We start from the raw sequence: 26,411 nt of genomic DNA on the forward strand, positions 1-26,411 counted from the left end.
AATCGATTCAACACACCCCCGGTTCAAGTTTATTCGTGTCCGATTGTGTTTAGTTGTGTGCAAGGATGGCAAGTGACATGAAACGTTTTCGTTTCCTTTCACATGCCATCCTTGAGCGTAACTAAAACAAAAATATGAGGCCAAGGTTTAGTTTCATTCCTGCACGGAATTTAAATCACCAAGGAGTTTAGTTTCGCCCATGGATGAAACTTTACTCCCAAGAATGAAACTAAATTAAATGAAACTCCAATGCTCATACTTAAGTTTCGATCCCAAAAATTGAGTGGCGAGATATAAGAGAGAATAGCTTAGACCTATTACATTTGACATATGTGTGGTGAGTTAAAAATGTTGCGCTTAAAAATCGGATGGCCAGTTCTCGTTCACCATTCTCCTTTCAGTGGTAAAAATATGAGTAGGAGTGTGCATCTAATGGCGGTAGGCCGAGCCTCTACTTCATTCAATCATACGTATTTTGTATTTGGTGTGTGGGTCGACACTAACCTGTTTGAGGGTGGAGCACGTGGTTCCTTCGCTGTGAAACATTCTCTGCATTTCATTTCATTCCAGAGTTTTACTTTACTTTCAGCCCGAAGTAGTATCGACTCCGATTTCGTTTCCACGCTGAGTTTAGCTCCCAGGGTCTAAATGCAATTTGTTTCATTTCTACATTTCGCTCCCGGGAACAAAACTATTGACATTTTACTAGTTTTGACTTTCGTTTAGCTTCTATTGCCATTCCTGGTTATGCGTGCTTCTTTCACGGCCTTTCTTGACCGACTGACAACAGCTGTAATCAATACTAAGCGATTTTGTTGAAGCTACCTTCCCTCGGCACCTAGGTGAGGGCCATCAAAAGGGAGCCCATGACATGAAAAATTTTGGTCAAAATGTAAATCAGTTATTACTTATGGTTATAACATAGCTACACAGCACTCGGTTTGAAAACACTGTCATGATTGGTCATGACTCGTGTTTGGACTTTTTAATCACAGCAATGGCTTCAAATATCAAGCAAAGGAATTTTAAAATGCTGAAAACCTAGTGTTATCGTTCATACCAGGGCGAGAGAGACGAAGTATTAAGTACTGAGTAAATTTTGGGATAAAAGACTCGAATCTGAAAAACATGACACCTTGTTAAAGCACATCCATTGCGATACACATGAAGGTGCGAAAGAAAGGGGACCCACAAAACAACAGCTATCATTTGAACAGACAGTTACTCAGTCAAAGAGAGTGAAGGAGGCAAAAGAGGAGTTTGCTGTCCCTGCTACAGAAGCATTTTTAAATGCTGGAATTAGTGTAAAGAAACTTGATAATCCGAAAATTCGGGAAAGGCACTCGAAGTACATACATGAAGTGTTGTGGGGATTTGCCGATCATGTTCGCCAAGAATGCATTCTGATTATAGGGAAAAAGAAGCAGTAACAGCTTAAATATAGTGTTATTGGTCTAAATCAATGCAATGAAACTGAAAACAAATTTCAGTACCATTTGATCAATTTTAACAAGATAATAACACCGCCAATATTTTCTATAACACCAAAATCACATAGTTTTAAAGTGAATTTTAGCAAAATATAAAACCACTTTCACAGATCTCTAAGAATAGGCTATTCCATATGTTAAAGAGGATAATACAAAAGGCTGGCTGATAAGAGGACAGAATGGAAATCTGCATCAAACCATTCTTTATTATTGACTTATGATTATGATGACAATTTATGGCAAACACAATAACTTAAACTTCATTTTTAAGTTTTTTTTTTCAATTTTCGCAAAAGGGACAAATAACATGTTGGATCAAATGGAATTCTGTACATAAGTACAACTTTTCCTAAAAGAAGTCATCATCATTTATGGTCAACAACCTGAAGATTGGTTTGATGCAGCTTTCCACTAGATTCTCCATCAGGTAATATTATAACATGGATACAGTTTCACCTCTTTCTAGCAAACATCTAGGGTCTATGAAAATATTTTGTTACATGGGGGTGTTTCTTGTACAGATATTGACGATTACTAACATAAGATATGTAGTCACTTTTGATGGATGATAAATGTATTAGAATTCACTTAGCAGATGATATTGCTCAAATCAAGAAGATTTCACGAATTTGAGCCTAAATTCATTGTTAAATGTTATTTAGGCTCAAATTAAGAAGATGAATCAAAATCTCTGGAGACAATTCATAAATTTTTCCTCGACAACAACAAGTCACATGTTGCACCTAAGGCAGGAGATGATTTGCCCCAACCAAATATGGCTGGAACAAATTATTACATAACACCTTGAGAATGAACGGTTTTAAGGGGGCCTTCCCTTTTGTTGGCCATACTCAAACGATTCTCAGTTGCATTCTACTTTTTTGTAGAATTGATTATTATTTCCCCTTAATTTTAGACCTTCTTTTGGGATAGGTTTCAATAAGCAGCTTTGTCATAATCCTCAATGGTAGTGGAAATAGTAATCAAATACTCAGCTGCCAAATTCTCCCCCTGTTGCCACAAAGAGAGACCTTAATGCTTTCAAGAAAATTATTTAAAAGTACACATATACATAATGTATATGTGCAATGGTTTTCTTCACAAAGAATTACGCTGGTATTATTAACTTTAATTGTGTACTCTTGGTCCATTTAGTTTCATCAACTTCTTACTTTTATGGTAACTGCCACTGTAACGATTATAACAATGAAGATATCAACGTGAAAGTTTAAATAGTAAAATTAATAATGCCTCCTGAACCGTTTTTTCCCTTTGAATGTTGTTGTAAAAAAATAAGCACTGCATTTTGAACTGTAAAATTTACAGAATCATTATTTTCAGCAATATTTGAAAAATGGAAACATGCAATGGGGTCAATAAGTAATTGAGCATATTGCAATAAACTTTCATGAAGGTATTACTTAGTGCAATTCATAAATTCCCAAATTTAAATATTAGTATTTGAATGAATTTTGTAGCCTTCCCTAAACTTTTATGCCTTTGAAACATCATCAGGATCCATGTATCTTTTGCTTACATAGGTTTAAAAGACAATAAAATTGCAAAAAGCTTTCAAATAAGAATATTCTGATATTTGATGAATTAAAGCCTGAATGTTGCACGTAATTTAAAATTAGAAAATCCTCGAAGATTGAGGGTGCAGGGAAGGGAAAAAGCAAAGGCTAGAGGGGGAGGAGCAGAATATTCTCCTCGATACTATGAGCTGGATATTCTGTTGAATCCTACATATTTCATGACTAATCATCAGATATGTTAGTCAGAGAAGAATAATACATTTAATGCCAAGCATTAGTAGCCCTTCTCAGATTTACTCCCCATTATTCCATATTTCTTCTGGGTGACAGTTTTGGTGGCATTGCAGTTAACTCCTTCCGGTCGCGGAGAAAGCTACTGCATTGTCACTGAAACTGTATTCCAGAAGAAATATGGACAGACAGTAGCCAAGAAGAGCTATATCTTCATTAAAATCGAGCCACAGAAACCTTCATATTCGTTAACCCATCATCAGGATCCGTTTCCGTATCTTTTGCTTATATAGGTTTAAAAGACAATTAAACTACAAAAAGTATTCTTATAAGAATGTGTATTAAAGCCTGAAAGTTGCAAGTAATTTCACATAAGAGGCAAACCACACTTTCAATAATAGAAAGGCTGGATTTGGTCACCTTACTACGTATATACTATTCAATAATTATTTAATAAACTTCCAGAATAAGAAGTGCTTTAATGAAAAGTAAAGAAAACTTTGTTTACTTTTCATTATGTCAAGTAGATTCCATAAAATCACGCCTGAAACAACTATGTAATGAGAAGAGCTGGTCACAGGTCAGGGACCTGCAATTGGTCAAGGAAAAATCAGGGAATATCATCCATGGCACCAGCCAATATTAATGTTAAGACATGAGAATCAAAAGAACTGCTTTAAGAAGTACCACATAGAGTTCTCATGTTAACTCATATAAATTCACCGTAGTGATGTGCTATGTAATTGTCAACATGCTATGAGAGAAAAATCAAGTAATGCTGACAAGTGTTAAAATTTTAATATTTAGCTCACAGAATTATTTGGAACCCTTTCTATCCAGTACTTCCCATAAGCATATTTCTTCTTAATTTCACAAATTCTACATAGTGTTGATAATTGTGGCCAAAAATGAATAGAGATGGAGCAGTTTACCTCTACCAGCTGAGATAATAATTATTCAAATAAGTACTTACAAGTACTACACTCCTGATGTCCTGCATCCAAGCGCTAGCTGGGGCAAGACATTATGGATTGGTAATTTAAAATACAATGCTTCATTACATTGTTTCTAAAGATAATCTTAGATTTGATGGATAACATGCAAATATCTGTTATAAAAATTGTGTAACTTTCCATAGAAAGAATGGAGAAGCCTGTATTTTTAATTCTGAAGAGGAGAGTGTGTACCATCAAGATAATCATGACCTAACATTTATGGACACCCTTCAACTGACAATAGGATTCGTTGTCAATTATGTTTTTGTACAAAATATTTTTATTAGACTAAGAGGACAACTACAGGACTTCTCTTCATAAAAAGACGCTTAATTAAGGAATTTAAGAACTCTTTCCATAATCCTCGTACTCTTGCAGTAACAGCAGAAACTTTTAAAAGGAAACAGTGCACAGGCAAGAGAGAGAGAATTTTTTTAGTAAAACCTTGAAGCCTGCACTGAGAATGGAAGTGATTGAGAAGGCCTCTTAAAGCTTGAGAGATTGTCATTGACAAACTTCTAAAATTGGATTGAAAATATGTGAGCTTTGTCCATACCTTTGTAAAGGCATGAAATTTGCCAGGTATCCTCAAAAATTCAAGTCAGTGCAGGGAAAAACCTCATTTATGTGGATTAATCCATATTTCCATGACTACAACATGGTATCAAGAGAAGAAAGGCTTCAGATTTCAATCGGCCACGAGTGCCCATTCCATACTTCCTTCCTGTATTACAGTTTCTCTCTCCTGAAACTGCTACTAGCCACTGGGCCTATCATGCAAATATGTATAGTAAAATCCCTTTGTAACAATTCTCCATCATTCAAAATTTTTAAAAAACCTCCGTACAACAAATTCTAAGCATCAAGCCCTTCCTGTACATAATGCATCTACAAAATAATCTCATAACAAACCTCTATAATAACCATTCCCTCTCATTGACAAAGTCTACACAGGGGCTCCAGCTATGAAATTGACCTCTTCATAGCAAAATTTTTCACTCAAAAATTTTCTTACCATTTGATAATACAAATGTATGCAATTTCACTTCCATATTCTTCGATATCCTAAATTTCTCAGTCTTGTTATCACACTTCTGATTTGGCATGGCCATAAGCTGCAGGGATTATCAGAAGCAGAAGTGCCATCCATGGTGGCCTAAGAAGACTGCAAATTGACTATCTTTCAGCCTATCTCGGATATCAGATCTAGCAGATCCTGGAGACAAAGATGGGTGTTGTTTGGCTTTTTTTCATCCTCAATCCTACAAAATTCATAATTTAAGGACTGGGGGTACATAAAATTCACTAACTCTTGATTAACTTTATGGTATTTCATTATAAGTTTTCCTGGATATCACACAATTACTTAAATACCACTTCTTTTTTAGAGTGCGACCTGGGTTTCAATGAATTATCACTAATTTCATTTTATTACTAACTACTTGACTCGACTTGAATTTTCGAGTACTCGCACATCCCTATAAATTGAGATAAATTATATATGATTTTTGACAGGCCCCAGCACATTATAGCATAATAATCAGGAGACGATGTTGCCTCTGTCTACTAAACTAAACACTACCACAAAAATATTAAAGAAAACAAAAACATTTATTGCAAGTAACTAAACAATACAGATACTCTCAAATGTGTTTAAAAACATTTGAGAGACAAGGACATACAATGGTCTGCCACTGGCTCTCCTGGATCACTTCACTTTTTCAGGAGGTGACGACGCTTCTGCACTTGGAGAAGATCCTCCAGCTAACCTCGCGAGCATTCTCGCCTCCTTCAACTTTTTCTTCTCCGCTTTGGCTCGTTTCGCCTCTTCCTTCTCCTTTTGTTCCAGCAGGTCCTTGAATCGCTGGTCTCTGTGGTCAACCTTGAAGCCAAAATGCTGACGGACTTCTTCCAGCAGCCTCTCCTTCTTCGCCTGAACAACAGAAAGAAATTTCATACCCTCAAGATCAAGTCAGAACCAGTAATATTTACACGTTTCTCAGATTCAGACCAAAAAAATAGAATTACCAAAAATGCAACCAATTCCTGATGGTGCTTTTCAACAGTCACAGTACACACATACATAGATTGCATTTAAGTTCACCTGGACTTGCAAGGTGAAAACTTTACTGAGTCACCCATAATGCACAAATTGTGCAAATATTCCACAAGGAAAAAAATCATTTGCTATGACCGGGATTCGAACCAGGATCTCGCGATTAATGGTCGAGTGCTTTAGCCAGTTTAGCTATCGAGGAATCTTTCCCCACCTTGGAATTCTGGATATTGGACTGCTAGTCGCACTATCTACCCAGCAGTCCACACTATCTTGTCCAGTATAGTCCTCCACAAATTTCCACAGGGGAGGAAGATGCCTGGGTAACTAACTAAACTGGCTGAAACACTGAACGGGAAGTCGGGATATCCGAGTTCGAATCCCGGTCAAGGTGAATGATTTTTTCCTCTGTGGAATATTCGCACAATTTGTGCTTTAGCCAGTGCTACCAAGGCATCATTCCCCAGTGCAGAAATTTGCGGACTATAAGGCATTGTAATTGAAGACAGCATTCCACCAGGCCATAGGGCAGCCTAAAAAAATTCCATTTCCAAGCCACAAGTGCAGGTGAATTTTTGTGTGCTTTGCAGTAATATGTGTAATCTCGTAAGAAAACAAATTATAGAAAAAGTCAGCTTGAATGCACAGTATTTGAATACCCAGCCAAATCGGGGATCAGATTGGTGTGGCAGCTAGAGTGTTGGCTTCCCAACCCGTGGGTTTGGGTTCAAATCCTAGCAGTGGCAGAGGATTTTCAGAGACTGCCCAATCCCTGCTTGTGTGGAGAACATTTCAAGGGCAACACTCTGTCCGTCAGATGGGACGTTATCTTGTGCTCCCCTTGGCGCTTTTCATTAAGAGCAGGCTACTGCCGATGCCGTGTTTCTCTCCACCCTTCCTTACCTACCCTTTCCTAATGGCGTAAATGACCTAAGCTGTCGGTCACCTCCTTCAAAATACCATACCATACCCAACCAAATAATACCGGAAAATATCTGACATGTATTTTTGTCTACAATTGCTTGATTTGAGTCCAACCATGTTTTAGAGTATCGTTAGTAGAAATTATGATTATGAGAAACAAAAGCAACTACCACTGATAAATAAACTCAAAGCACATAATTCAGTTGGAGCACGCAGGCACAGGACTCCTTCCCAAGCTCTTGCCAAATATGTCCACGCGTCCGCAAGCCAAGCTTCAAAGGGAGCACGTAACAAATCCCAGTCGAGTTTGTAAATGAAACAGATGACTACTATAAATTGCTAGGAATCATACGGCCTACGTAACCACTGATGTTTTTTTAATGGAGGGAAAAGCCAGCATACGGAAGAGCACCTTTCGACCCTTTCCCACCCAGTAAGAAGAGGTGCGAGATAGATTCAAGAGGGCTGGAGTGTTAACTCTTGTTACGAATACCATGCATGAGTAACGAATGTATTTTACCTCCACGCAACTGATGGAACATTGAAAGAATATGCCCTATGGAAAATCGGTACGGCAAAGCTGTGTCGCCGATAAGTGATGAACAGCTCAGTTACTTCTTGCTTTTCCAGTTTCCCTTGGATTCAGAATTTACTCAAAAGCACAGAACTGGTGACAGAAACTAGTGAGACAGGTACGCTATTATGGTGATAACAATGAAGATAGTTGGAGACCAAGCCCGAGGTAAATGCCATAAATGTGTACATATAAGGGGAAGGGAATAGCCAGAGAAGGAGGGAATATAAGGAGGAGAGGAGGAAGGTGGGAACCCACTGTTTTGCCTTTGTCTCAAGATGAAACTTCAGGAAACCCTAATGCCTCACCAACAACCACGAGAATCAATTTGATGCTTTTTCAATCTACCATGTATTATTTTTGGAAACCGAAAAATATAAGTGGAAAGCATAGCTTCCTCCAGTAACTTTGCACATATTGAGATGAACAGTTAATAGATGAACCAAGTAGCAGAACCATCAGACTTCATCTCTTTGGAACATAATGTCATCCTTGACTTAAATGTTGGCAGGGATAACTTTGATTCCTCCATGAGAAACATTCCATGTACAGGCATCCCCCGAGTTACGTATGTCTCGACTTACGTAAATCCGTACTTACGTAAGCGATAACCGTATTTCAAATGATTACGTTAATTTTCGAATGCGAGCGCGAAGAAGTATATATTCGCTTGTACAACCTATGGTAGAAAAAATATCGAATAGTTATAGAGTTTTTTACGTGCTAAAAATAACAAAGTGACCCATTTTTGTCATTCCTCGAAGGAAATTTCATTAATTTCTGTAGAAAAATCGCTTACAAATCCCAAGTCAATAATCAACGTGAAAATTTGCAGTTCTAGCGATGGATGTGGTGGCGTATGTGGTTGCGCTCATTCCTGTACGATACAACTTGTTATACAGCAATCTCTGAAGCGCCAACGCAAAGGTTCGACTTACGTAAATTTCGACTTACGCATAGTCTGCCGGAACGCATCTCTTACGTAACTCGGGGGATGCCTGTATTAGGAAGGGAAATAGCCTTTAGAGTTTCCTCTTTGGCATTAATTTTTGCAACAGCTCATCCATCAAACATTTCCGCAGGCTTTTGGTGGGCATAAGCCCATTTCCCTTGCCTCCATTAGCTCTTTTCAAATCACTCCCACTGCCCAGTCAGACTCAATCATCATCTACAAGTAGATTTTCTAGAAGCCCCAAACTGTAGCATAGACTTCATCACCATCCTCCACGTATTATTTGAGAGCTTACAAAAATTGACTAATTGGAATCAAATCATGGTGAATTAACATCAGACTATTCGGAAGATGGAGACTGTAGAACAGGCAGTGATATGTCTAATGAATATGGAGAACAAATGGAAGTGCTCAAGATCCAAGGAAGGAACTCCACCAATTATACTGGTTCTAATTAATTCTCCTCTTTAAATTATTACATTTCACAGATTTGAACCCACCATTTATGCCGCAAGCAATAAACTTTAAAAACATATTCTGAAGACAAACTCTCTGCAAACTATAACATAGTGGGCGATTGCTAAACCAGTGCTGAGGTTTGGGCAAAATTACCAGAAAAAAAATTTTTTGTTCAGCTCAGAGTGTCATTGGCTTCTAGTAAGTAATAAAATTAATGCTCAGTAAAAACACTAACAATTATGTCATAATATCATTGTCCACCTCTATTTGATTATACATACGTATGCGCATAACTTACGTAACAAATAGTTGCTAATGTAAAGGTCACCTAACAAATACTGCGAGTAGGTACAGATTTTCCTGTCGAGCACTAGGAAAAACATAACCCAAGTGTGAAGGAAGACCGTGATGACGTTTGTGCCTCCAAGTGCACACTACCGCTAGCACTTCCGTGACATTCAATTCTAACAATGAGACAGAATTTGAAATCCAAGATTTCAGTGATGAGATGACCCTCAAAGGAAACTCCTTGTTCCCACTTTATTACGTCCAATGTGGACAATAGTCAAATGAAAATTAATAATGAGAAAATATATTTGTAGCATGCATAAAATGCATTCAGTTACTTGCTCAATCTTCAAGGAGAAAAAAGTACATCATGAGTAGTAAACACCCAACATGTCTGATGAATTTTGGTGAAAAAAACTGAATGCAATAAACAGAAAATTACAGGAAGTACATACATATAATGACAGCATTTGAAGCTATTTATGAGCATACCTTAGCAGCTTGTGCTTCTGAAAGATTTTTTTGAATTTTCTGCTTCAAATCACGTTTCCACTGCTCCAACTTTTCTGCTTTGGCATTAATTTCTTCCTCCCTGAAAATAGTCAAGAAAATGACAATAGTAATGTCAACTGAAGGAGTAACCACACATTCATCAAAATTGGGTACATATATGCCAGGCAATTGCAAGAGAAGGAGCAGAGTAAAGTTACAATGGATATATGTACTAGGTAAGACTAAAATGCTGCAGGGAGGGACCAAAGAGTCCAAAAAACCCTCCAAAATGGGCCCCTCAGAGTAGGCCACAAAAAAATGTCCTGCCTATATAAGGCGTAGGAAGAATAGGCACTTGCGGATTGATAATTAGATATGTACAATTTCTGCAGACAAAAAATGATCACATGAAAAAGTTAATAACACAACAATAGCCATATATTGTTTTAAAAATTCATGAGTAAAAACAAATGGTTGAGGGAATAGTACGCCAACAAACCTCAAATATTAAGGAAATAATACATATACAGTAGAGGGGAAGGCCCATTTAAGGGATTCATACTCATCCTGAGTCACTGACTTGGAGACAACATAAGGATGACTCTTCTAAAACTAATACTATTATAAAATGGAATCTTATACAAAATGATGGGGATTTATCAGACAAATTTGTATGCTACAGTTTTTTTCTAACTGAAAGCTTAAAAAAATCCAGCATAATTCCCCAAGAAATTAAAAATAAGTACATCTCTGAGAAATTGTTCCTCGTAAAAAATAAACTAATTATTACATGCTTATGCGAAATAATGCAGAAAATTCCGCTGAGTAAGAGTATTCCGAAGAGAAATGATATAATAATTCCTTAAGGAATACTTCGACTACTATCAGTTACAACAGTGAAAATTTCTGAGGCCCGAATAAGTAACAAAGTTGTTCTTGTTGTTGCACAGTTCTGTAATTTGCTCCTGACTTCTGCATCAGAAACATAAACCCGTCACAGAAAATTAATAAGATTGAAAAATGATGTTAGAAAAGATTTATCTCACAAACCTCCTTTTTATGGCTTCAATTTCTTTTGATTTCTTCAATTTCGCCCTCGCTATCATTTCGTGAAGAGTATCTGGGTAAGCAACTTTCTCGTAGTCAATTTTGTCTTGCAATTCTTCTCTTGTTGGCCATAAGATTCCAGGATCGATTCCACTACTTATTCCGTAACGACCAAAAATTCTTCGGCGATACGAAATGCTCTCATGAAATGATGTTATCGGCTCTTCGTACGGTGGCTTTCCATGAACGATATTTCGATGTTGAGGAGCTAAACCAGATTTATTTCTTTTGACCATAATGTTATCGGATTCCTCACGACTTGAATCCTCTTCATAAGTTACGGCCTCAGAAGCATTCTCCAGAATTTCGAGTTTGGTTTCTTGGCTAAGAACTATTTGCCCGCATTGAAACATTCTGGTATTCACATACTTAGATGGAACGATCTCACCACTTCGCCAGCACGCACGTATTACAAATCCAGCCATTGTATAAATTTTACGCACTCGGCACCAATTCCCTCGAAATACTACAAACACGCAAGTTCGAGCGTATCACTGCTAGTTTTTAATATTCATGGATTTATACATGATGAATACTTTACAACCTTCATATAAGCACAACACGAATCCCAGCATGGAAGCAGAAAACATAAACGAAATAAACAAACAAAAGACGCAAAAACGCAAAAGCGGGCCAGCGGTGAATTTGAAAGTTGCAGTTTAGCCACAATTATAGTTAATAAACTATATTTCATTAAAATACGGAAAATCCAGGCAAATCACAATTTTTTGTTTCAATCCTCCCATTTATTTCATTATTTTCTTTATTCATCATTTATAACCTCCAAGGCAGTATCCATGGATGCTTGACATTCAAACCGTCAGCGAAAAACAATAAATACCATGGCGATAGTTATGACTGTGATGATGATTTTTCAGGGTAATTGACATTTATAATAATTTCAAACACAGTTAAAACTTGTAACGAACATATATAGAGTTTTCATTCGATGCCAGAGTATTGCACATCTATAGTAAACGGTGAGTAAAGCCAATTTAAATTTCCATTGTGATGGCAAATAAGGAGAAAAATTGCCGCTATTTATAGGGAATCATGTATGATCTTTGGTTTTCCCGGCGTATCAGTTGTAGAAAATTTTCTCGGGTTTTCCACCGGTTGATGTCGTCCATGTCTCCCGACGTTTCGATCCGCGACTTGCTGATCGAAACGTCGGGAGACATGGACGACATCAACCGGTGGAAAACCCGAGAAAATTTTCTGCTATTGGGAATCAATTTCATCGCTTGTATGCCTAGCCACAAATTAATGGAATGCAAGAGTATGTACCTTGAAAATAATGGTACTACATCAATTTCTCATTAGATCCCCCGTTCTCTCACATATACCTCTCGTTTCACTGTTAATGGATATATATGGAATGCTAAGGTTCAGAATTAATATACCGATTATTTACTATTACAAATCCTTGATGAAGAGTGAAGATATCCACGCACGCCAATTTTTGCATTGCAATAATATTTTCACTTTTAATTAGAAATTAAAATATTAATGGTGTATCTGCGTAGAAGTTAAAATATGTACTATCATTATATGGAAAAAATGATTGGAAATGACTGAGAGAATGATTGGTTGTCTATTTCAGAAATTATATACTTTTATCCATGAATATAAATGTATGTTCATGGTTTTATCTGTTACGGACGGTTAAGGATAGGGATCTAAAGGGAATGGGAACACGTTATTTCGCAGAGTTCAACCTGAAATTATAAAATAAAGAATTGAGCTAATGTATTGAGGCGTCGGGCAGACTTCTAATTAAATTGAATTGAAGCTGTGAAAGAGAAAAGTAATAACGAAATCGAAAATAATATGAAATTTTTCCTTCGATCGTGGAAAAATAACCTGCGACCCGGCCCCGGCCAGAAAAAAACGGAAAAACCGTCGCCGTGCGCAATTACAAATGGCTACTTTCCTGTTTCGGTGATGGTGGCCTTGTGCTGATAGCGGCGCGTGCTAAATGCTTGAGAAGTACAGATATTGATAAATTTGTTCATTAAATCAGAGCTCAAATTTCGTTGATGGTTTGGAAATTGCTTTAACTCTAATGTCGGATGGGGTGGCTGAGCATGTGAAAAAATTTGTGTTCAAAGCGGATTCACACAGATCAGAAAGTGAAACTGAGTATCTGGAAGTTTTCATTCCCGAGGTAATTGCCGGGGGTGCCCCTTTAATTTTACGTAGTGTTAAAAAATTTTAAGCCTAATTTAAGATTAATGATAGTGCTTAATATTTTTATTTCCGTAAATATCACCTTGTACAAAGATTTATTGGTGTAATGTTTATTTTCAGCAACTGCAAGCCAGCTATAGCTTTTACACTTGGCCTTCGGCTCCCATACTAGCTTGGTTTCTCTGGGAACATCGAAGAGAACTAGTTGGCCAACGAGTTGTTGAAATTGGAGCTGGAACCGCCCTCCCTGGAATAGTTGCTGCTAAATGTGGTGCAGTTGTTACCCTAACAGATAGTGCCACTCTTCCTGGGAGTCTGCGACACTGTCGAAGAGTCTGCGAGGCGAACGGTGTTGCTGATCAGGTGTTGAAATATTAGCTCTACCTGCCTGATTAGCCAGTACATGGATGGATTTCTATTTACTACTTATTACTTTATTACATGGATGAGTACTTCTATTAAATGTAGCAGTTCTATTATTTTAATAACTAATAAGCCCCTTAGTCGCATGAAACTGGAACGTATAACTCCAGGAGTAAGAATTATCGTAAATTCATTCATGTGGGAGAGCGAAAGGATTAAAAAATATGTACACGAATACTTCAGTTGTGACAGAGGTACGAAATCCATCAGATTTTTTCCGCAAAATGTACACTTTTTGATTGATAAGGATTTTTTTGGGAATTCACTGCTGTAGGATCACTAATTTGCATTTAATGTCTAATGTCTCGTCAAACGATCAAGACACCTTTATCAACAAAAAAAAAAAAAAACAGTTTCAATGAAGTTAAATGTATAAAAATGGACTGTTCATATTTAGGTTGCATTATGTGCTTCTTGATTCATGTACCTCCTAAGTATCTCTTATTCATAATTTTCTCTTACAATATCACCTGTTACTTGTTCGTAGAATTGATTTCCCCAACTTCCCACATTCCCTTAGTTTAAAAGTTGTTGAAATTATTTTCAAAATTTTACATGAGGAAACCAGATCTTATCTTGAATGTTTGTTATAGTAATGTATGGAAGGAAGATACTCAAATGGCAGTATAATTCTCCTGTGAAGATTCCCGATTTTTTGTGGAACAAGAATCCTAAGTGGAGGTCCCTAGAGCCCTCACAAAGGCTCTTGTATTGTTTGTTTGTTGTGAGTGAATATGTGTGTGATTTTGGGCTATTCTGGTTGAGAGGCTGGGGTTTGGTCCCTGCAGTGAATTTCTCCCCCTTCCCGCACACAACACAGTGACAATTTTTACTTGCAAGGTGGACGAGCCGTGGGAGAATCATATAGCCATCTGAGTACCTTCCTTTTTTACAGTTTTGAGCTCACCCCCCCCAGTTTTGCATTGAGTGTTTATAGTATTATATAAGCAATACGAGTTCATTAAAAATCTATTTAAAATATTATTGGGATGACCAATATCGTTACTTATAACTGCAGGTAGAGTGGTAACCTGCTAGGTAGTGTTTGGTTGCAGATTAAGGGCTCATGGGTTAAAATTTGGGTTGAACACCGCAGACACCCCCAATCAAAATCCTCATGGTAGGCCAGGGAAAGGAACTTAGCCTTAGTGTGAGAAAATCACATGCCTGTGGTTTATTCTTGGGTGAGCTCTACCCTGACCTATCCAAACCAACCTTTGGGTCACCGAGTGAGTGCCCCTCTGCTGCTGGAGATGGAGGAGAAAAAACCCTTTGTGGCTGCAACCAACTTAGCATTTGCTACCAGTTTGTATTTGTTAAGCTGCCAGGGAACTGTGCATCATAATGCAGTTTTTGGCAACTGCAAACAGCTTGGAGAAACTTTCTTTTCTGTTGCATTGTGTCTATCTCCTAAGGAAGGAGAGAAAAATCGAGATTCAGTGGTTAAAATGCAAATTAAAAATAACATATTTGATAGGTACTGATGCCTGAATGCTCCAAGAATCTGAATTTCTTTCTATTGTACTGCATGCAACTGTATCTGTCAATATTCAACTGAGCCATTAGCTGTGAAGTTTTGTAGAGGTTTGCATGTTTGCAGCAACTTGACTTGACAACCCGATTTGAATTTGAATAATGAGTTGGACTTCCCTTTATCACACTTGCATTTTATTGAAGATAATGGGTATACCTAGCACTCGAAGTCATGAAAATTTTGGGTGCTAATATCTTGGTTTTCTTTGTGTTTACTTCAAAAATCCCTCGGAAGAAAAATCATTTGCCTTGTGTGAGATTAGAAACTGGGTCTCCCGAATTTATGCCAGTTGTTCTACTTGAGCTACCAAAGCATCTTCCTCTTCTGCAGAGTTTTTTGGGTTCGAGGGGAGAAAAAAAACGCCACGGATGAAGAAGATGCCTAGGCATTTCAAGTGGTGGGGAACACCAGGTGTGAATTTGGGACCACACCTCAAACTTGAACTAGTGTAATTAAGGATTCTCAAAAATGTTTATAAGTGTTAACATTTTTGTGCTGGCTCCTCCTGTTGTATGATGAAGTAGTAATATCTAGATGTTCATATATAATATTGTTGCTCCATTGCTTTGGGTGAATGAGTGACTAATAGTCCCTTTCAATCGTTTCAGGTTCGAGTACTCGGATTGACGTGGGGCCTGTTCCTGGCTGACACTTTCTCTCTTGGTCCCGTTGACTTACTGCTTGGTTCAGATTGCTTTTATGAGCCTGCAGTTTTTGAAGATGTTGTAGCCACAGTAGCCTTTATCCTTGAAGCCAACCCTCATGCAAAATTCCTTTGCACCTATCAAGAGAGGAGTGCAGATTGGTCTGCTGAGCATTTATTTCGTCGTTGGAGACTTCGCTGTGAGCACATACCTCTAACTGGATTAGGAGCAGAAGCAGGGTTGGATGTGGAGGAACTGATGCAAGATCATACGATTCACCTTCTAGAAATCACCAGAGCATAAATAATTGCATAATCTGTCCACATTGTACATTACGCATCTATATTTGTTTGATTTTGCAAAATAGGCATTCCAGTATTATGGCAGGGCGAGTTGCAGCAAGAAAAATTTTTGTAGGAAATTTACCTTGGACCGTTGGTCATTCTGAATTACGTCAGTACTTTTCTGAATTTGGCCATGTTTCATCAGCTAATGTTGTCTTCAATCGTGACACTGGTATTAGTCGTGGATTTGGGTTTGTAGTTTTTGGTAATAAAAGTGCCTTAACAGCAGTCATGGATCGTACAAATCATCAGTTGGAAGGAAGTCAGATTTCGGTCCAATCTGCATCAAATTGATGGTAGCCAGGTTAAATGTATGGTACCCAAATGATATAATTTAGAGAAGTAATTTTAGTAAACTTAGCTTTTTCTCATATTTTTTTTTGTAATTTTAGTGACAAGCATGGCCTATTCTCCAAGTAGTGACCTTTTAGAGTCGTTTGAGCATGCTGCCTCTCTGGTTAGATCCTTATCAGCGAAACTTGACACTGAGGTACTACTGAAGTTGTATGCCCACTATAAGCAAGCAACAGTCGGACCATGTCAATCATCATCATCTTTCACCAGTTGGTTTGGACCAAATAAAATGAAGCAGGACGCATGGAAGTCCCTGGGTGGCATGAGTAAAGAAGAGGCAATGCGGGGATATATTTGTCTGGTGGCTTCAGCAGTGAGCTCAGGGGATAAGAAGGAATCAGTCCAAGAAGACGTTGAGGATAATGAGAGTGATGAGCTGGAAGGAAGCGACGAGAGCGAGGGGGAGAAGCAAGGCAAATTTGGTTGGGTTCGAGTGAGTCGTCCTGCCATCTCACAAGATTCGGCTTGTAGTCCATCCGATGAAGACAAGAGCCTCATTGACTGGGCAAAGGACGAAAATCTAGTTGGTTTTGCTGATAGTCTCAAAATTTCCACCTTGGAAGAAATCAACAAAGTAGACGAGAGTGGAATGACGGCGCTCCACTGGGCAGCGGACAGGGGACATGCGGAAGCCGTCCAGCTGTTGTTGGATGCTGGTGCACTCGCAAATGGCAAGGATTTGGAAGGCCAAACACCTCTGCATTATGCAGCATCTTGTGGACACAAGAAGGTTGCTCAGATTCTTATAAAAGCAGGTTCTGATCCTGAGGCAGTGAATAGTGATGGAGAGAGGCCAGTGGATCTTGCATGTGGTGAAGATATCACAGAACTCTTCCAAAAACCCCATGTCAATGCTCACTAATCCCTTCTTCATTTGTCCAACATGCATCAAGGAATATTTCATATGGTCTTTCAATGGCCTTGTGATTTATTATGCACCTATTGTCTTGGTGTTAGATTGTGCTTATTTTGTCGGAGCTGTGAGTGAAAGACTTGTGTATTTGTTGCTAAGAAATCAATATAGATTATTGCATTAAGTGGTGCAGTTTTATTTCCATAAGTCATAAATGAACCTGCGTAGTGTTAGCATTGGCACATATATGTACATGGCAGCGTGCCGTTGAACTAAGTTATTTAAATTAATGATATTGTTCATAGAGGAATTAATGAACAAAATTAAGATTTTTAGTCTATAGAGAATTAGCTCATGTGTTATCAAAAAAGTTTCTCTACCACTAGAATGGGGTCACACCCCCTCGTACTAAAAATTCAGCTTTGACTCATGGCATATTTTATGTACTCCTGGGTCTTGCTGTGATGATGGAATTTTAACTCATTAATTCATTTGGAAGTTTAATGGTAGACTTATGTAATCTATCTAATTGACTTCCCAAATATGTGTTGTATAAGTTGAAGCTATGTGTTTGCTACAAACATACCTACTCTAGCTCCCTTAAGCTCATGCCGTCATGGGTTTTTGATAAGTTAAGATCCTTAGAAAGTTAACATAAATAGTATCAGGTGTATTTATCTGTCACAAAAGTTAAGGGTACTTGCAGCTTTTTTAGTGTTTCATTTATTTTATTTTAATTTCTTGCTTTTCCTTTAAGCAGTGGATGTTGGTGATCACGGTTAAGAGCATATAATATTAGTGTTAGAATTTCTGTCTTCCTGAGTGTAGCCTTCGAACAACATACAGCAGTTGATGAGTGAAAACTCATTCATAATCATGCATGTGATACCATTCCATTTGTTGAGAAACTTTTTTGACTCGGTACCTATAAAACAATGGAATTTATTAGGTAACCTTTCTTTCCTTATTGAGTCTAAGAATCATTACATCCACCAACTCAGCCATGGTCTGCCTGCATGTACAATGGAAACAAATCCTAAAAAAATAACCTTTATGAGATTACATTAGTAGAGACTCATTGGGATGCGCTTGCTTTCTGACCATTTTCAAGTGATCAAATTCCTTAGCAACTGATCCTAGAATGACATGTTTCAACTCTGTTGAAGGTGGTCGACTTAAAGACTTGTGGCTTATCTTTCCTTTCTCAGAAATCTATAAGTTTGAGGGTCTGTGGAATGCAATAAGGAATAAATAACCTAAAAGATATTTCTAAGTACCTAGTCATGGGATTTAAGACCAAAAAACAAGTATTTTCATGCATTCCCACTATGGCCAGAAATAGGCAGCATATTAGTGATGAAAATCAGCTGGAGGACACAACATACTCACAACAGCACAGGGATTCACATGGAACCAAAATTGCAATTCATGAAAAGAATTTGGCAAATGGACAGAAAAATAATTCCCTCCTCAGCCATCTCTTGTGGGTTTAAAATTCCCCAACTTCATCTTGACACAAATCAACATTTGCCCTGACTACTCCACACTCTCCTTTTCATCATCAGATAACATCTTTGCAAGAGGAGTAGAAAAAAAATTAATATGTAATTGAATTTTTTTAAAATGTTTCTTCGTAATGAGCACGCAAAATAGTGACATGTAAGCTTCATTACAGCAGTTAAATCAGTCAAAATATAGCATCAAATTTAAATGGACACAACAAATAAGAGAGTAATTTTCCTTGAACAGCTTTTAGAAATATGTACAACCTTTAGCTCCAACAGAAAAGAACTTTTCCTTTCGATCAAATTTTCAATGAAAGAAACATGAAGTGTGGAGCAGAAGAAGTAGCTTTTAGAATTTGCTGTAAGAGAAAACGTAACAAATACTTAATGATGAAGTCTAAACAATGAAATACGATGTGATGTCTTAAAAACCTTAAAGTTTCTTTAATTGATAAGTGAAATGGTTTCATCAAATTATATCATGTACTAAAACCAAATTCACCGTACCATTGAACACTACAGATGCAAGCCCTAAGCCAATGGACAGTGTGGCGGTTCCTTTGATTCTTGCAATATAACATAAATATTCTCTGATGCCATGGACAAGATTCCTCAACTTTTCCCTGGATCCTACACCTATAACAACCATGCAATTCTTGTTATTGAAGTTTTCTGCATATTAATGTGATACCCTATGAAGCATTTTACCAATCACACTGGTCCAACTGGTCCCCCTAATGTTTCACCTCACCCTTTAGTTCACAGTAACAGCTATCCCCTTTCATTCTATCCATAAATCTTAGGCTCTTCCAGTGCAATTCCCCACTTGGCTTTTTCCCTTCTCACACAGTGTTCAGATCCCCTCTAACTCCACCCCAAACCTTCTGTCTCTTCTGTAAGTTCTATCTCCTCGTCCACGTCTTGTATTTCCTCTCACTCCAACTTTTCCACACCCACATCTCAAATGTCTCCCGTTTTCCTGTGCCCTCTCAGAATTCCTGTTTCCACGTCACTGCACTCCACTCTCACCACTAGCCTTTTACTTGCACTCACACAAAGTGATCCTCTCAGCAGCTCTTTCCTTTTATTTATTAACTCCATTGCTAACACATGCTCTCCAATGTAATGCTTCTCAAATACATACATATAAAGTTACACTGTTCCACCCATTCCAGTTTGTTAACACCTACTTTTATGTTTAGCCACAGATTCCTTGTTTCAAAACCCAATGCTTTGGTTCCCTTTGTGATAAATATTCATGCAATAATCCTAACTCTGTTTACTAATACAAATTCCAATTCCCTTACAAAAATCTTCATTTCACCTGACTTATTTGCATTCTCCTTCCAAACATTCCATTGAGTTATTGCTCAGTTCAGCCTATCACAAACAACTTCACTGGTGATTTCAAGTTTTTCTGATGCATACACATTACAGCTCTCATCGGTAAATAGGAGTGGCTTATATTACAGTAAAATGTGGACAACAGTCTAATGACTTATTATAAACAATCCCTCAAGTCCTTCAAACGTGTTAGGAACCATAGGAAAATCGTCAATGAAAGTTACATCCTTTTCTCCACTAATCACATAAAGTCTGCTTGGGATGTCATTAAGTGCAATACCAGAGGAACTAAAACACAAAACACCCATAAAGAAAGAATTCATTTTTGGTAGCACTCCAGTTGCAGATCCCTTGAAATTTGCAGACTGTTTCAACTTCACATTTTGCAATGGAAATCAAGATCACCCTACCTATCCTAGTTTTCCAAACAGTTCCTCGCAACGTAAGACCTTCTTTCTCTTCCCAACCAATCCATTTGGGGTCAACAAACCCTTGAATACATTCTCTAACAAATGGTCTTCAGGATTTGATGAAATCCCTATCAGGAATGCAGCCAAATATTTTGACCCCCTAGCTCACATAATTAATGCCACCTTAGATGGAGGTCATTTCCCCAACTACCTGAAATTAGCCTATGTTAACCCTATCCACAAAAAAGGTCCTCATGCTGACCCTGAAAATTACCGGCCAATATCAGTGCTTCCTAGTCTTTCCAAAAATTTTCTCAATCGTCTCAAACTTTCTTAAGTCAATCGAGCTTTTAGACCAAGCCCAGCATGGTTTCCTAGCTGGGAAATCCACCACCACCACTGCCACATTTCAGCTACTTAGCCACGTCCACAAGGCCCTTGATAGTAGAAATGCTACACTAGGGATCTTCTATGATCTTAGTAAGGCCTTTGATAGTATCAATCATAAGATACTATTCTCCAAACTCTCAAGGCTAGGGATTAAGGGCAATGCCCTGCTTTGGATAAAATCTTTCCTCTCCAACCAGTAGCAGCAAGTAAAATAATGCTACCAGACACTGGCTCTAACATAACTCTTATCTAAACCTCTTCAAGTATACCAAGGTGTCCCCCAAGGCTCAATATTTGGACCCCTGCTCTTTATAATTTTTATAAATGACCTCCCACCTTCCATTTCAGTTGGTGAGGTACTTCTCTATGCTGATGATACCTCCTGTCTTTTACAGTCAAAAAATTCAGCTGAACTTGGGAATATTTCCCAAACCTCGATCTCATATGTGAGCAATTGGTGCCAAACAAATGGACTCACCATAAACTCCCATAAATCTCTTCACCTACAGTTCCACCACAATAGGCACCCACCCACATTCAGCATCTTACTTCATTTAAATGATAACATCATCATCAGATCTCATTCTGTCAAGTTTCTTGGTTTAGTAATCAATGAAAACCTGGACTGGTCTGACCTCAAACAGAAACCCATGAAAAAAATCACTCTTGGAATCTTCCTAATCAGAAAACTAGCCCCAAATGTCGCTCTGGACACCCTGAAACTCCTATTTCACTCAAAAATCCAATCTCGCATCTCATACGGCATTTTATTCTGGGGAAATTACAACCTTTCCCAAAAGATTTTTTCCCTTCAAAAGCAGACCATTAAGGCAATGCTTCGCCTCCCTCTTCGTACCCCTGACAGATCTTTATTCAAAAACCATACCATCCTCACACTTCCCTCCCTTTATATACTTAATTGTGCCTCATTTGTCCTACAAAACCCCCCAATATTCTCCTCTCACCATGTGCACCCTTACCACACACAAAATAATACATACTGACATCCACCTGTGCCATGCCTCTACTTTCCTTTCTCTTCATAGTCCTCATCATTCGGCCTCATTAATCTATGGCAAATTACCATCTGATATTAAATCACTTAGCTCTCTGCCACTGTTCAAAAACCATGTAAAGAATTTACTCCTTGAAAAAGCGTATTATTGTGTTTCTGAATTTATGGTATCTGCGTGTGACTGTTGTCATACTTGAACTTATTGTACATATTTGATTTTTACTGAGTCCTGTTGTGTTCTTTTAATTTTCTGCTATTAAACCAATGCCGTTTGCTAAAATGTATCATTATATTTGTGTATCACTTTTGCTTTTCTCCCTGACGATTTCTATGTCCCTTGCTAACCAACAGAAATAAAATCATTACTCACAAATACAAGAATCAAGAACTTTGCTATTTCCACATAATATTTTATTAGCACCGACCATGGTTTCGTTACAGAGTAACATTACCAAGGTGTTACACCTTGATAATGTTACTCTGTAACGAAACCATGGTCGGTGCTAATAAAATATTATGTGGAAATAGCAAAGTTCTTGATTCTTGTATTCGTGATATTATGGATTTCCACCAAGTTACGCCCTCTACGATTAATTAAAATCATTACTATTATTAAATTCCCTAAAAGAGAAACACAGCTAAGCTGAGCACTGAGCAGAGAAATTTTCTTCTTGGTGGTAGGAAAATTCAATAGTTTCAGAGCCTTAATTTCTCTAAAAATAGCAAAAAATTATTTTACATGGAATTACTCGATAAATATCTAAAGGAAAATCTATTGCATCTTCCTGAGACAGAGATGGGAACTCTCTCCCAGCCGATAGCTCTGTAGTACTATTGATTTGCACGTCATGATGTACATTTTCCTGATGCCATGAACAAGACTAAAAGACCCTTTTTAAATCTCCTCAATTCTTTGATATGTGACAACCTTGTAAGTGCATCTCGATACCTCCACTGCATAAACGCTCAACAATCGCCCACCGAATAGAATCCGCTCATCTAGACAGCCCTTATAGTACTAGATGAGCAGATTTGATTCGGTGGGCATTTGTTGAGCGTTTACGTAGTGGAGGTATCGATCTACTAGTGCACTGCAAGTCGTAGGTTAATATTGCTCAACAACGGCTGTTTAGCTGTAAATCTCTGAGATTAAACATCAACCAAGCCCTGTGGCCCAGCCATTAAGCTCCTCCTGCATCATTTAATTTAAAAATATGTTAAACAAAATTAAGGGGAGATTCTTATCTCATCCCAAATGGCTGAACTATTGATTACTGAGTTTAAAAAATAACCATTCTATTAAAATAGTATTTCAATCCTAAGATTGGAATACATTCTTCAGCCCTCCATTTCTCCTATTCCCAATCCAATTCCTTCACTCCAGTTCACATTTGATGAAGTAAATATTATAGCCAAACTGGAAAGAAATTCCCACAGAACAGATGGCAAATACACAAAGCCTTGAGGAGATCACGTAAAACACAAGAGAGCTGAGCACAGGAGCCATCTACAAAATACGCCAAGCCAAAGATCCATATCTCCCTACGCCTACAACACACTGGCAAATATTAACCTTTATGATATCAGAGCCACCCATCCAAATTCGAGGACCAGTAGGCCATGACAAAAAAAGATCCCACCAACCTGAAAACCCCAGGGGCATGTCAGATATACATATTCTATGTGAATGTAGCAAAGAATAAGTGGGGGAGACCAGGCTTAAGGGACACCAGGCACACTTAACATTGGTACAAACACAAAAGCCAGCAGTGGCAGAACACAGCATCAATATAGACAATTTCATTAAATGGGCTGGTGCATAAACCACTCGGGACACTATTGGAATCCCATATGGTTATAGAGGGCAGTGAGATCTATTGACATTTCAACATATAATTTTAAAAGGTACACTGCATTTCAATAAAGCAACTTTTGAAGACCGCTGATAATATGAATAAAGAGCAACTGTAGACGGGGAAAATATTCGGCAGTAAAACAGTCAGCAGGACATGGCAGTCCACTAGATGGTTTCTCATTGCTGGGAATACAAAATTCCTAAGCTATTACATATATACAAAGCATCACGCGGTGCATAGCCCCAGAAATATTTTTTATATTCAATTAATCCAGAATATCTAAAATCATTTAAAAGTATCATTAAATCTATATTAACCCAGACTTGCATGTAGACAAATATTAATTCATTATTCATTAGGCTTTATTCTTATTATATATGATGGTACATTTGGGCCACAACAATACATAATCATTGCCATCATGTAATTGGTCCTGACAAGAAATAAATAGGGAAAATACAAACAAGTTGGGGACAAAAACAATACAAGAGTAAAAAAGTAATATGATTCTTCTTATTACATACCATCTTCATTTCACACACACATTCATGATTATGAGATTCCTTATGCATGTCGCTATGTGTTCATTGGCTGGCTGCTCCCATCAAATGTGAACATATTTTCCATATGCATGACTGGTTAACAATCCAAAGAGAACCCTAACAAATTTTAAAGCTTTGTAGCCATATTTTAAGAGCTACTTTTCAACACACACAGTTGATATATAATTAACACTCATCCAGCAGTTTTCCCTTGCCTTAAATGGAAACATTGACCTCAATGTGTCGCTTCAAAGCATTAGCTCCAGAGTATTTCTTTCATCAACATGCCTCGATAAGGGAAAAACTTTAATTTCATGTGCTATAATCTGAATCTATTTATACAAAAATGCCAGGCTTTGCAAAATTCAAGAGTGAGACCACCACTGCTGATTTCAAGAAGACCGACCACTGTTACAATTCTTGAGATACATAGCTTTTTAAAACCGACAATCGCTTGCTAAAATTTTGTACTTAACAGAATGTATGAGTGAAATAAAATAAACAAAAGGTTTTACATTGCATCCACATGACATCTAGTGCCGTTAAATATTCAGTCTCTGATTTCTATAAAATATCAGGCTCCTAAGAACTGTTTAAACTATGTTAAGTCGTTCATTTTTGATTAAATATATTTAAAAATAATTACTTTAAATGTACTTTGGTTATTCTTAGAATGAATTAAAGAAATATCTTTGTGAGCAAAATTTTGTGAAAAACACAAAAACTTCGGCTGTGTTGGCATACATGAACACCTGTCTGTAACTGTTCGTCAACCCCTCCCCTCTTCCGTATCTTTCATTTCCGGGTCATAGCGACATCTACTCATTCCTATACAATGTGAGATATATTATTTTTCTTTTGATTAAGTTAACATGCTATCATAAATCAATTATGGCCTCCTTCATTGTGCCACGTAAGCAGCATCACTTATGATACAATAGTTGTAAGCTTCAGACCTTTTCCACACACAGTCTAAAAACAACAACTGACTTTTTGTATTTGGTAAAAAGCAAAAATTGATCCACCACTTTCATGGTGTGACATACACATTCACAATACTTTTCAGCAGCAGTTATATTTTAGATAATATTAATAATATTTTATCATCATATGTACACATGCCTGCACGGTTTAGGATTACCTTTCCTAACTTGTTTTCACTCGAACACATTGGTGAACAATAGATTTATATATATATCATATGTACGTATGTATATATATTTTATATACTCCTATTATGGAAGGTGAGGATTACACATAATTAACAAAGAGGTTAGTAACCATGGAAAAGAGAATTTTCTTTCTTGATTGAGAGGGTGAAGGTAGTTATGGTTTTTTTTTTCAAGCTTTGTCATTACCATTTGAAATCCACCGGCATCGCAATGTCTTCCAAAGGCTAGTTCAGTCTGGTTCTTTTCATTAACGACACACCCAAACATTCACACACATGCCCACTCGTAACCTATATGTCTTTTTTTTACAAGTTAATAATTTATAACTATATGAGTTTAATAGTATCTGCTTTGGATAACTAATTAGTTACATTGTCCCTAATTACCACTATATCAACATTTTTCTACTTATTTCCCTATGGTGACAGCACCAATGGATACGTTCCATTCTCCAAAATGCAAACCATTCACACAATTCCTATGACCAGATTGAAACATTTACATAATATATTTTTATGCATGTATATATAAAAGTTTTTAAAAAAATGTATGCTACGGTTGCCACGTACTCTTGTTACATGCAGACACACACATATAAACATAAGTTGACAAATGGTAATCCTGTCTAACAAATGTACAGAAAACAGTATTACAAAATTTTACAACCACGCACACTTTCATTTGGCCGTAAAGGAAGTTCACAGCTGAAACAGCAGAAGGAATCCATGTTGC

The 26,411-nt window shown here is 37.5% G+C and overlaps 4 protein-coding genes across 4 annotated transcripts; 3 read left to right on the forward strand and 1 right to left on the reverse strand.

The window, feature by feature from the left end:
- Positions 1-5,843: 5,843 nt before the first annotated feature.
- LOC124173090 (growth arrest and DNA damage-inducible proteins-interacting protein 1) lies at positions 5,844-11,709 on the reverse strand. Its single transcript, XM_046552604.1, has 3 exons — positions 11,047-11,709; positions 9,997-10,096; positions 5,844-6,184 (listed from the first exon to the last, which is right to left on the reverse strand). Exons 1-3 carry the CDS (start codon positions 11,526-11,528, stop codon positions 5,960-5,962), a joined length of 807 nt encoding a protein of 268 aa, XP_046408560.1. The 5' UTR covers positions 11,529-11,709; the 3' UTR covers positions 5,844-5,959.
- Positions 11,710-13,013: 1,304 nt separating this feature from the next.
- Positions 13,014-16,243, forward strand: LOC124173101 (probable methyltransferase-like protein 23). Its single transcript, XM_046552613.1, has 3 exons — positions 13,014-13,270; positions 13,414-13,656; positions 15,859-16,243. Exons 1-3 carry the CDS (start codon positions 13,169-13,171, stop codon positions 16,195-16,197), a joined length of 684 nt encoding a protein of 227 aa, XP_046408569.1. The 5' UTR covers positions 13,014-13,168; the 3' UTR covers positions 16,198-16,243.
- A 31-nt stretch (positions 16,244-16,274) lies between these two features.
- Positions 16,275-16,725, forward strand: LOC124173114 (SRA stem-loop-interacting RNA-binding protein, mitochondrial-like). The gene has a single exon (XM_046552624.1). The coding sequence runs from the start codon at positions 16,275-16,277 to the stop codon at positions 16,530-16,532; it is 258 nt and encodes an 85-aa protein (XP_046408580.1). The 3' UTR covers positions 16,533-16,725.
- LOC124173079 (acyl-CoA-binding domain-containing protein 6) lies at positions 16,464-17,629 on the forward strand. The gene is made up of 2 exons (XM_046552595.1): positions 16,464-16,549; positions 16,631-17,629. Exon 2 carries the CDS (start codon positions 16,639-16,641, stop codon positions 17,452-17,454), a length of 816 nt encoding a protein of 271 aa, XP_046408551.1. The 5' UTR covers positions 16,464-16,549; positions 16,631-16,638; the 3' UTR covers positions 17,455-17,629.
- The last annotated feature ends 8,782 nt before the right edge of the window (positions 17,630-26,411 follow it).

This window comes from Ischnura elegans, chromosome 1 (assembly GCF_921293095.1).
Source record: "Ischnura elegans chromosome 1, ioIscEleg1.1, whole genome shotgun sequence".
Taxonomy (NCBI): domain Eukaryota; kingdom Metazoa; phylum Arthropoda; class Insecta; order Odonata; family Coenagrionidae; genus Ischnura; species Ischnura elegans.